Genomic DNA, 12,852 nt, shown 5'->3' with positions numbered 1-12,852 from the left:
CCAAAAGTACAATTTAAACAATGAAAAATTATACATTGTTTTTTGCACTCTAAAATAAATTTGTACTTAAAGAAATTTGATCCCTCTATACTAGTTAATTAAACTAAATTGTGGAGAGCAAATCATTTTTGTTTGAAAGTTTTGGTTAAAATTTTGAAGTGGATAATTTGCATTGTTATATATTTTTTAAATTTTTAATTAAGAAATTATGTTATATTTTTTATTAAAAAAATTAATTAAATTTTAATATTTAAATTTTTACTTGAAACTTTTCATATATAATTTCTTTTTTTTTTAAGGGTAGAGGGCTATATCCATGTGAAAGTCCAGGTAGTTCAACCTAAAGTCGGCCAAACTAAAAGTATCGAGGAGATTTGACCCATGATTTCCCAATAAAAGAAATACTTAACAACATGAATTTGATCAATATATATATATGTAAAACAAATTAAATAATTATAAATTTAAGTTTAATAATTATATATATATATATATATATATATATATAATATGTTATAAATGTTATAGATTTAAACAAAAAGTTGTAACATATATACACTTCCAATGTCTTTAACCATCAAATCAAATCTAAATATGGAGAGGTTCTTATCTTTTAAAAAAGTATATGAAAAAACATCTCAACAATCTGATATTTAACTTAATTATAATTTTCAATTTAAGGTTAAATTATTATTATAATAATAAAAATAAATAATTTTAATATATTTTTTTAATAAATAAAAAATTAATATAATTATGTTAATGAATATATATTTTATGCTAAGTATTAAAAGAATTTAAATACAAAATATTTAAAATGTTTTAATTATGAAATATAACCAAGACCACAAACTAGTGATAATTGGTTAATTATTTGTTGTAAAAAGATAAACCCATAAATTATTGGATGGCAAGATTGGCACAAGCTTGTTTTCAAAAAATGTAAAGGCAATTCCATAAATCACTGAATGGCCGGAATTGAACACATTTGTAAATTTTTGGTAAACAATAACCCAAGAGATCATTGAATCGAACACATGCCTGTTTGATAAATCAGAAGGGGACAAATTGAATAATTGGTTTTTTTTGGTTAAATATTATTTTAGTTTTATTTGATTTGATGGATAAGATCGAAAAGTATTGAATTTTTATTTTTTTATTTTTACGCCGTAAGGCGTTCCCTCTGAAGCGAACTCCCCTCCATGCTACCGTGTCTCGATGTGGGCCGTTAGATGGATTGTTAGACGATTAAATCATCTCCCGCCATCGGATCACTGCAACAGAGTCGTTCGCCCTGAGGTCTCAAGCGACACAGCGAAATTGGGTACTCAAGCGACACAGCGAAATTGGGTCGTTCGGCCTGAGGTCTCAAGCGACACAGCGAAATTTTATGGGTCAGCAGCGGTTTTTGATGTGCAAAGAAAACCTCTGAAGATGAAAATCAAGGCGTATATTTCTGATTTCAAGCTTGCATTTGAGCGTTTCTGTATACATGCTGGAGGGGGCAGTCTTGGATGGAGAAGAATATACCGTATCGGAATGATCTGCTTTGTATCTATTTCAATATGGAGGACCAGGCCCTGGATCTGTTAGGGGCATTTCCAGGGAAATTGTGGAAAAGAGTTTCATCCGGATTCGAACTCCAGACCTCCCAGATGATGCACATAATGTTTTTTTACTGCAGGAGCTGTTGTTCAACGGCTGGAAGACTCAATCATGCCTTGGTTACTCGCTTACCCTTCTTGCTGTATTGCTTTTTTCTGTATTTCATGACTATATTGTCAATCTGCGGTCTCGTTTCAAGGGGATTTTCTGAGTGGTAAAGCTGCCTTGGACCTCAATGCTCCTCTGATTGGAAGAAACCTTAGAGCACTTGGATTTAGGGTCATGGAATCCGCCCTTTTTGGTCTGAATGCAGGGCTGGGATATTTGCTCATGTTGACAGTGATGTCTTTCAATGGGTTTATTGTAACTTTGTCAATATTCCATGGTAATAGGAAGCATAGAGATCTAAAGGAAACAATCATGTATGCAGTAAGGTCTCTCAGAACACTGCAGGGGGTGGTTTGAAAACGGCTATGATGATTACCAGAACACTGCAACCAGGTTAAGATGGCAGCACTGTAAGTCGATACATTGTTTGATTATATATTTAATTTATTATATCCAAACTTGTACCCGATTTACCAAAATATTTTCTGTGGCATCGTGTTGCTTGACTGCAGCTATGCAATTCCACCCGCTCTCACGTCCAAATCGGAGCCTCCTCCATTGTTTGATGGAACGACCAGGTGGGTAGCTAAATTTTTATCGTTACTGTATCTAAATCATCACTTTCTGTTCGAATGTGTATAGTATCATACTCTGTTTAGCGATTAAATACTGAAATTGATCTGGGGTTTGCAGATTGTATATCAGTGTGACATGCCCATATGCCCAGCGAGTTTGGAGTGCCAGGAACATCAAGGTTTTTATCATGTTGATCCCCTATTTTGTGTGGGTAGTTCTTCTACTGATATAAGATACCATTATGCAATGACTGAAACGATTGAAAAGAAAATGCAGGGTCTGAAACGATTGAAAATAAAATGCAGGGTCTTGGTGAGATTCAGATAGTTACGATTGATTTGCAAGACATGCCAGCATGGTACAAGGAGAAAGTTTATCCTCCGAACAAGGTTGGCACTTGTTTCTATGTTTATCTAATTTTATTTTACTTTTAGTTACTCAAGGGCAGTTGGATCCGCTATTTGGGTCATGGTTTAATTGCTATGTAATTAGGGCCTGTAGTGTAAAAACTTTGCTATTAGTTTCTTATCCTGATCCAAGTAGATGCAAAAGAGAAATTAGATGGGTTGGTCCTCGTTTTACCTTAGCTCAGGTAAAAGGGAACACGCTTGCACATTAACCAGCAGTCTAGCAACCTTTTGTTAATTGATAGAGTATTCTGTTTGGCTCAGTAGATTTGATCTATGACCAAGTAAATTGGGGTGGGGATCATAGGGTTATTGCATGAGCTGGATAAGGTTATTACCTTGCCAAATTTGGGGTCTGTCTTGCCACAAACCCAAATCTTTTATTATATGTGCATTGTGCTGGCTACAAATTAGTATGTTGTCAGATGTAACTTGAATTAATAAGTGATTTATGAGATAACACACTGTTGCTTAGGGTTCAGATGCAACTCCAAGCTTAAGATCCACACACTTCTCACTGTGTCCTGATAGGTTTGAAGCTTAGAGTTCAAATGCTACTCCAAGTTTATGAGCCATCCTCTCACTGTTGCTTGAGAGGCTGCAATGAGTTTTTGATCATCACGGTTTTATCCTTTTACAATTTGGGCACGGAATAAGAAAGACCAACACAGATTTGGGATTGCTTTTAACATTCCTAGTCAGCTAGGAAGACCTATTGCTTGTGTGTTTTTGTGTGATCATCACTAATCTTTCAAGCAAGGAATGTGCAGAAATAGAAGTGCCAAATGTCAAATGTTACAAAAGGGCCAAATGTCTGCAAGATATAGAGCGGAACTTGCAAATAACTCGCTATTTTCAATTTTTCAGGTTCCTTCTCTTGAGCACAATGGCAAGGCCACAGGAGAGAGTCTGGATTTACTTGAGTATCTCGAGAACAATTTTGAAGGACCTAAACTTTTTCCCACGGTTTTGCAAGTGATGGTTCAACTGACTGAGCTAACCCTTCAGGGTTGGACATGATGGTATGCACTCATCCAAATGCATGTAATCTAATAAAACAATCTACTTTAATGAATGGATATTCACTCTACTCTGCTGAAAACAATCAATAGGATCACAAAGATCCAAGTATGGCTCAAGCAAAACATTTGGAATTGGGTAACCAACACTGTCAATCCACATAGGTGTAAAATGACAAATGTGTTGCTGGTGACAACATTACCAATGGAGGTGATTCAAGGTAAAAAGTTAAAAACACTCTTTCACCACTTGCCCATGACCACCTTCAATGACTTTTGTTTCTTTTTCAAACAATACATGATGCTGATCAGAAAATTTATGATAAAAGGTGAGAATTCCATCAAAGAGAAGTTAAGAGATCTTCGTTACCTCTTCTAAATCCTATTCACATGGAGATTCATCATACAGAGGACTATATTCAGAACTAGAAGCTAAAAGTAATTATATTCACATAGATGATGTCTACATATCATTCTTCACAAACACTCCCAAATCCGACCATGCATCTATTTTCTCTTTCTATGCCAATTGAAATAATAAACCTGTCACATACATCCATCATTTTTTCCAAGGTTTCCATCATAGCCTTCCTTGAAAATGTGATTTTTTTTTCAACCAGAACCAGAAGCTAAAAGTAATTATGTTCACATGGTTGGATGATGTCTACATATCATTCTTCACAAGCCAGTCCCAAACCTGACCATGCATTTATTTTCTCTTTCTATGCCAATTGAAATAATAAACTTGTCACATGCATCCATCTTTTATTCCAACATTTCCATCCTAGCCTTGCTTGAATATGTGTTCGTTTTTTCAACATTTTTTCCAAGCTAGGATTTCATACAAAAAATAAAAGATCAGTTGCACTCACTAAATCTCCCTTAATAATACAAATGTGAGACTAAGAATGTGTATGCAAGTTGATTTGAGTTGTTTCATGAAACAGTAAAACACGGCACTTGATTTGCTTGCCCCAAATTGAAATTATGGTGGTTTTCCCATTTCCTCAGCGATCTTGAAGCTGAAAAAGAATGGCAGCCTTCAAAAAATGCAACTCGTTGAACATCTCTCAGAATTATAACAAATAATATAGCATATTGTCGTCGCAGAATTTAACTTTCAAGTCGTGTTGGATTGCCTTCAATTTCGATAGTCTATCAAAAGTTATGAGATATGCAATATATAAAAAATTTCATGTCCTGAAATTAAAAATGTGCTCATCCAATTTGAAATTATCAGTAACTTCTTTCATTATACATCCCAAATAAAACATATGATATTATCAAGATTCAATACGAAGCTAAGAATATGGACTTCCAATGGGTAATTCAAACCTAGAATTTTCTTATGAAAAACAGCCAAAATTTTGAAATAATAGTCACGGCCGTAGTAGAAACATGCTTTTGGTATGGCTTTTAAACTGCCATGTCTTGATCATCTGATCTCCTATTTGGATAGGTTCTCTTTTTAAGTTTTTAAAACCATCTACAGTTTGAACTTTGAAGTACTTTCTGGAACCCAATCTTCCATAGGCGGCAATAACAGCACAAAATGATGAACAATTAGGCACAAACCCAGCTGCCCGGATGAAACTATTCGATGCCAAATGAAACGCCCAAACCGTTTGGGCAACCCTTTTGAATCAAGAATCAACGTCTAACATATAATCGTGTGGCTTACAAGATGACAGGTAGGCAGAGAGGGGAGTTGATCTCAAGCAAGCCTCTTCTAACTGTCCACTACACCTAACTAATCTGACCAGTTTTTATATTCTATTATAAATTCGTATTCTTATTAATAAAAAAAAAAGATATATAAAGTGCAAGATAAAACCGATTAATCCAAACAAACACATCAATCACGGTTGTGTTTAATATTTACTGCCAGAGAAGATTTCCTTTAGAGATCTAAGTTACCTGTGCCGATTTGATACTTGTAACAGAGAACTGATCAATCGGTTTTGAGTCCTGACAATTGCTCTCTGTTTCTTCTTCCTCTGTAGCTTTGCCCGATTTACTTGAGTATCTCGAGAACAATTTTGAAGGACCTAAACTTTTTCCCACGGTTTTGCAAGTGATCTTTCTCCAATTTAATGACGTCTCTTTCATAACCTGAATGAATATTGAATCATCCTTATCAATCATGGTGTAAACATCTTCCAATGACACTGACTAGTTATGTCATGATTTGATTTTCTTGACATGTGAACATTGCTAAGGCCACAATAACCCTGTTGTGTTTTTCTTGTTCTTTGCTATTTTAATGATTTCCTGGTCCTTAATTGCTTGAGCACTTTGTGCCAATTTCGTTTTATTCACTTTGTAAGGACTGACTTCTTTTTCATTAGATGATGTGGAATTAGATATTTGATGGCAAGCTTTTGAACTTATCAAATCTGAAAATTAAGAGTATGGAAATACTGACTTGCTCTCGGGGGCTCAATAGAGGACATAGAAAGCAGGATGCATGGTTGGGGTCACGAATTTGGATTCGTCTCTCTTTTTTGAGGAGCTTCCATGTCTGATACCAAAGTAAGCCCAATGGCAAGGTAGAGTTTGATGGTTATTAGTTAGTAGGATGACCATCAATAATTTTCACCATTTTCTCATTCTTAGGGCTAGAAGTGAAAAGCAGCCACCTTACTCTAAGATCTTTTTCCATAGCATTAAGTTGTGAGTGTTTTAAGAGTTTCCTGAAATTGGAATTGGGATACCTTTCTTGATTTTCTTCAACTATTCACTAGTCTTTCTTTTCTTGTGAATTTGAGGATGAGTTTTATGAGGTTTCTACGATGGATTCTAATTCACTGGATATAGTATGTTTCTCTCCGTATTAAACCATCACTGGGTATAGCACACTAGGCTGGGATTTATAGATATATTTTAAGATGCATTACCTTGCTCAAATTACCATGTTTCTTGCTAAAGTTTCCCTATATTGAAAAAATTGGGTCAATGCACAATTTCCCATATAATCCAGCTTCTTCAAAAGAACTTGGGTCTTAAACTACAATATTTCTTGTAAGGTTACACATTGGCATATTGTAATAAGATATTGAAAAAAAGGTGCAAATCCTTCCTACTGACTCACTTTTTGGTGTACTATCTCATATGCTTGTTCAGCATCTTCGTCCTTATGTCTTGTGATCCTTATTACTTGGTCTGCAAGCTCGTTGAGATAGTTGTGCACATGGTTAGCGCTGCATTGTCCAAACTGCCATACTTTTCAAGGCCAGAATCTTCCTGGTGACTCCACCGGCTCCAGTCATTCTCGTTTTATCTCTTTCTGAAATTCGATGGTCCAATCCACCAAGCTTTAATCGATGACCGTCTGATGTACGTCACTTACCAGCTTGCATGAACCATAGTTATGAAAACTGTTCAGTTCTGATTCAGACCAATTTTGCCCCTAAACTGGTTTGGAGCTGTGTTTTCCAACTTTACTGGATGACGCTGATCCATGGGAATTTATGTATTTTTCGGTTGCCCAATGTTTTAATCTACTTTTTTGGTAAGTACAGTTTATTTTGTGATTTTGGAAATTTTGGTTCTTGACCTGTGTGGTTCTGATAACTTTGGCAATAATGTTTTGACATGCACATTAAATCCTTTCACTTCACAATCTGACCTTTTAAAATTCAGCTGTAAAGTTTTTCTAAAGAGCACATCTTAAGCATTTTGGAGAAGTCGTGTATCATATTTTGTCCCAATAAATTTTTATTGTTAAATAAACATAGGTTTGAAGTCTATTTTGCAAGTGCATTACTAATTAATAAAGGATCATAGTTCCAAACTTACACACATCAACTGGGAAATAGTGTGCAGCTCCATTTTAACAATAATCAATCTCTCGTATTTACACTATATAACCATGCCTTACCTTTCACTATCTAAGGATGGCTTGTCCAAACTATTAGATTATGTGGCCAATACTTTTCATTAACATTACATTTGTTTCTTAAATCTTTTTTAGATCTTCATTTCAAAATATAATTTAATGTCAATGTTATCACTTTAATGTGATGTATTAATCCTATAATTGCTTTTTGATAGGATAAGTCTCACCACGAAATTATGAATTTTTTTCAGGTGATATGGTTGTCTCACTAATATTTTAATAATTTATTTTTCATATATATATATATATATATATATATTGTCAAAATGGTGTCTTCTTAAATATAAAAAGGGTGAGTGATACTTAAATGTTTCCTTTCCTTTTCATTCAATGTTTTTTGGTAGGATAAGTCTCATCACAGAACTATCTTTTTTTCAGCTGATATGATTGTCTCACTAATATTTCAATAAATATTTTCTTATTACCTTTTTGTGGTCAAATAGTGTGTTCATAAATATAAGAAGGTTGAGTGATACTTAAATATTTCCTTCCCTTTTCATTTGATGCTTGGAATCAAACTTGTCTTGCACACTATTTAACCACCTTATATAGATGGTGCACTTGAGAAATACAACTTGTATTCACTTTCTAAAGGTCTGCATAAAATTCTTAAGTCATTCTCTTCTAATTTCTCTAAATATCAACTACGTGTCATAGACTAATGGAAAAATTACTTAATCCTTTTTATCATATAAAAAAAAATTCAAACACACTTTTAATCTTTCATCCAAGAAAAATATTTAGTGAGAAAGGGTTATCTACCACTTTTTTCATAGAGTCCTCTGCTATTATTAAACAAGGGTAGCTACAAAGTAGCAAGTACCTATTTAAAGTTCTTAAATTTTAAGTTTCGAGAATTCAAATTGCTAGAATTTAAGTTGTGAGAATTTAGTGTAATATTGGTTTTTTGTAAGAGAATTGTTCAAAGTTGCTAGAGTTTTAAGTTGTGAAAATTTTGTGTGGTTTTGGGTTTTCCATGTTATTAAATTTTGTCAAAAGGAATTAAATTTAAATTTGTGAGAATTATGTGTGGTATTGGGATTTTGTGTTTTTCAATTTTGTAAAAATGAAAATAAAGACTAGGTATATCAGTGATCAAGAAAGGTTATAATATCACAGACATTGAGTCTAGCAGCCACAAGGAACCTTCCATATTGTCTTTCTTTATGTGAACCTTCTATATAGGCATATTATGTGCAACAAATTTCAGACCAATTTCACTCATGCATAGGGGTGAGACACTATATTTCCATAGTCGTTGTTACAGAGGTCATGGGGAGATGTTATTACTTTAATTTCTTTAAAAACTATGTTGAGTAGCCTTCCAAGTTGCTAAGTAGATTCACAAGTGGTTTATGATGTAAAACATTTGTGGAAGATCTTATTAATTTAATTTCTTTAATAACTATGTTGAGTAGCCTTCCAAGTTGCTAAGCAAATTCACAAGTGGTTTATGATATAAAACCTAATTTCAAATGAAGAGCAACCCATCTCAAAGATACTTGTTCAAATCCTCAATGTAGCTTGTGTCAAACTCTTATACTTGTTTCCATCTTCCAAATGGCTATTTGATTATTTAATTCCAAACAAAAGTATCTTATGAACTGCAATGTCCATCTTCACAAAAGCACATACAGTAAATTATAGCTGTAGGTTATGATATCTTTATTGTGTGCATATGGATCCCTAAGTATTTTCAGTTGAAAAGCAAATCTACATACTAATTCTCCATGGCTTAACAAAGATGTTTCTTCAAATGTATCTAGCTTAGGGAAACCTAGTATTTAAAAACTACTTAACTAAAATCTTTCCCTCGCCTCTGGTGAAACTGTCATTGAAATTTGTTGTTCAATACTGGAAAACTAAGAGGCATTGCTTGGTTATTTAAACCACAAGGAGAACTGACACATATGGTGGAAATGCGGATCAAAGTGGAAGAATGATACACTGCCTTGCAAATGCTTTCAGCGTTCACTACTTGTGTGCTGATTAATTCTTTAAAGTTTCTTCAGTTTTTCAGCTCAGAGTTCATGTTTGCTCTGTTTTACCAATTTTTTTAGCTTTGGGCTTTTGAAAAGTTGCACCTCAGGATCCATGTTTGCTCATTACCAATCCATTAGCTTTGTTACTGATTTCTGTAAGGAGATGCTAACTTTTGTCACCTGTTACTACCGAGATCTACCTCTAAGCCACAGGCCAAAGTGGCCCATCATTTTCTTTTCTACGTTAATATAAGCTGGGGTTTTGATGATTGTAATAACTTTTGTTTCTCTTCTGTGGGACATTTTGTGCAGGAGTTCAAATGGTGTATATAAATAGAAAGATGCAGAAAGTGACAGTCATGGGATATGTGAAGCTGAACAATGTACTGAAGAAAGTGAAACGCACTGGGAAGCATGCACAACTGTGGCCATACGTGCCATACAGCTCGGTTACCCAACCTTTCTCTACTCAGAATTATGACAAGAAAGCCCCTGCCGGGTTTGTGAGGAAAGAGAGCTTCAACACCAGTTCTGTCTCCAACAACCAAGATGATCAGTACGCTACTAACATGTTTGGTGAAGAATTTCTGCTATTCTCTTGTAATCTATAGGCCCCCAAAGCTCCTCATAGATGAGAATATTTGCAGGATGTTAATATTGTTGTAAGTTTGAAGTAGATGTGGAATGACTAACTTTTGTGCTGCTTCTCATCTTCAACAACAAGAGTTTCTGTGGTGAATGAAGGGCTTACATCCTGTAAGTAGAATCCATGTCCTGCCTTGTGAAGCAGCTCTCCATTGTGATAGCGATCTTTGTAATGTTTCTGGTAAATCCTTTAGAATGCTATTTCATTCTGTAATATGATGGGATTCACTCTACAAGATTAGGGGATTCACTCTACAGAGTCCATGTCATGCCTTGTGAATCAGCTCTCCACTTATGTTTATTTTCTCTGTAATGACCCTAGTAAATCCTATAGAATGAGATTTCATTCTGTAATATGATGGGATTTCACTCTACAAGATTGGTTTCAGTTTTACTTGTATTGTGGTATATGAAATTTCTCAGTTTTACTTGTAATAGGATGGGATTTAATTCTGTAATATGATGGGATTTCCCTCTGCAATATTAGCTACTAAATTTTACTTGTATGGAAAGATTACTACTTTCTTTGTTCAATATTTTATTTTAATTTTATTCATTTCAGTCTATTATATTATATTTTATTATAATTTTGTTCATTTCAGTCTATGATATTTTATGATATTTTATTCATTCTATCACATTGTTTTTCGAAATTATAAAAGTAAAGGCAGCTTCTTGTCTGTCAAACTGACATCACACCTATTGAGGGCATTTCTGTGCATGCTGGCCTTCAGATAAGGATTTTGCAGCATAGGGTCAAAACTTTGTAGATGACAAGTATCGCCTTTTGCACATCATAGATCCTACTCTTCGACCAGATGTTGAAGGAAGGGAAGAAATCTCAGTGTCTGTGGGGATTGCATTGAATTGTGCTTCTGCTTCCCCTCAAAAGAGACCATCAATGATGAAGGTATTGCATTTTCTAGAAAAAATGCCATCATCCACAACCGATTAACCAATTCTTTCTTCCTATGTAGCATCCTTGCTTTGACATAAGTTGGACAGAGATGAGGACTTACACCCACATTCCATATTCAACAACTCTACTTAGACATTGACATAACTCATATAGACATCTCTATGATTGGGACTCAGCAACAGACAAACTCTGCTGTCAACTCAGCTGCTTATGAAATGGCCAAAGTCTTCTTAAGAATTTCAATATTTCTACAGTTGAGAATTGTAGCAAAGCTCAGGGATCAAACTTAACTCCATGCTTATGAGGCATCCACATTCTCACAGTTTACTTGCAGCTCATTCTCAGTTTTAATGGGAAGGTGATATATGGTGTATTATTGTTGCAGTGGCAGGGGATGGATTTTATCCATTTACTGGAGGAAAAAAATACCTGGTCACAATGTGTCTGTTTGATTTAGACTGGTAATTTTTTGTTTCAATAGCTATCAAATGCTGGAGGAAGGCTTATCATTGCAACTGATGGTGTTTGGGATGCATTGAGCTCTGAGAAGGCTGCAAATTGCTGCCGAGGCTTGCCAGCATAACTTGCTGCAAAACAAATTGTTAAGGTACAAACACTGTTGACAAGGATAAGCGACCAATGTCACCATCTTTAAGTTTATATTCTATCATAGCCTAACCGTTTTAACTGTAGGAGGCTTTGAGGATAAGAGGACTTAGGGACGACACTACATGCATTGTAGTGGATTTGATCCCACCTAAGAAATCCGCACCACCAGCTCCAGTTAAGAAGGAAGGCAAATTTAAGAATTCTTTTCAGAAGGAAATCTACTGATTCATCGTCTAAGTCAGTTGAAAAGCAGCAAAATATAGACATTGTCCAGGAAATCTTTGAGGAAGGGTCAACAATGCTCGCTGAAAGGTAGATAGCCATTTCCAGCTTAGCATCCTTGCAGTAGATTATGTTTTGTAAACACAGACTTATCATTTAAAATTGCAAAGGGAGTAGCCAGAGGCCTGGCTTATTTACATGAAAGGAAGTTTGTTCATGGAAATATTAAGCCAAGCAACATCCTTCTAGGCTTTGACATGGAGCCATACATAGCAGGTTTTGGGCTAGAAAAGCTACTGGACACTGCCAATGTCAAGTATAGTAGCTCTGCTATCCACCTAAGGAACCTTGAAGGTATATTTTCAGGGAGCAAACGATGAGAGGTTGTATCCTCCATGGTCACTCTAGAAATCCTTATAAACCCATGTAAATATGGTCTTTGATTAATATAAAACCTTAAGTTACAAAATCTCTTTCTCTCTCTCTCTCTCTCTATATATATATATATGTATGTCTTATTGATAACCAAATATGTATATATTATTTAGACATATAAGGTATCATCTTCACATTGGATACTTTGGAGAAAGGCAATCTTGAGTACCATGATTAAATAAAGAAACACGGAAACACATAAGATATCATCTTCACATTGGATACTTTGGAGAAAGGCAATCTTGAGTACCACGATCAAATAAAGAAACACCGGACTACGGGAGAAGTGAGTGTTAATTTTTAAAATTTTGATATAAACATTGGTTTTCAAGAGAAATTGCAATTAACAATGTACAAATTACTAAATAAATAATTACCAATTAAACTTTTAAGTCACGTTTTAAAGGTGCAATTAAGTTCAGCTTTC

At 34.7% G+C, this 12,852-nt stretch overlaps 1 protein-coding gene across 2 annotated transcripts; it reads left to right on the top strand.

Annotated features, from left to right (window-relative positions):
• The first annotated feature begins 1,190 nt into the window (after positions 1–1,190).
• LOC149225381 (glutathione S-transferase L3-like) lies at positions 1,191–12,421 on the top strand. Of its 2 annotated transcripts, none has more exons than XM_089377075.1 (6): positions 1,191–1,724; positions 2,036–2,123; positions 2,226–2,291; positions 2,407–2,467; positions 2,595–2,678; positions 3,564–3,786. In XM_089377075.1, the coding sequence occupies exons 2-6, from the start codon at positions 2,113–2,115 to the stop codon at positions 3,714–3,716; spliced, it is 375 nt and encodes a 124-aa protein (XP_089233201.1). In that variant the 5' UTR covers positions 1,191–1,724; positions 2,036–2,112; the 3' UTR covers positions 3,717–3,786. The 2 variants fall into 2 exon arrangements, with proteins under 2 accessions (XP_089233201.1, XP_089233200.1); XM_089377074.1 differs by adding an exon at positions 9,908–12,421 and having other exon boundaries at positions 1,192–2,123; positions 3,564–3,718.
• Positions 12,422–12,852: the final 431 nt, after the last annotated feature.

This window comes from Pinus tabuliformis, chromosome J (genome assembly GCF_031772625.1).
Source record: "Pinus tabuliformis cultivar Carrire ecotype Pingquan chromosome J, CPIR1, whole genome shotgun sequence".
In the NCBI taxonomy this organism is placed as follows: domain Eukaryota; kingdom Viridiplantae; phylum Streptophyta; class Pinopsida; order Pinales; family Pinaceae; genus Pinus; species Pinus tabuliformis.
The sequence above is the reverse complement of the archived record's forward strand: the minus strand, read 5'-3'. Positions and strand labels throughout refer to the sequence as shown.

Excerpts from the sequence above, each read along its gene's own strand:
- LOC149225381 (XM_089377074.1), top strand. Across the intron at positions 2,292-2,406 it reads TTGTTTGATGGAACGACCAG|ATTGTATATCAGTGTGACAT; the intron begins GTGGGTAGCTAA and ends TGGGGTTTGCAG. Across the intron at positions 2,679-3,563 it reads AAGTTTATCCTCCGAACAAG|GTTCCTTCTCTTGAGCACAA; the intron begins GTTGGCACTTGT and ends TCAATTTTTCAG.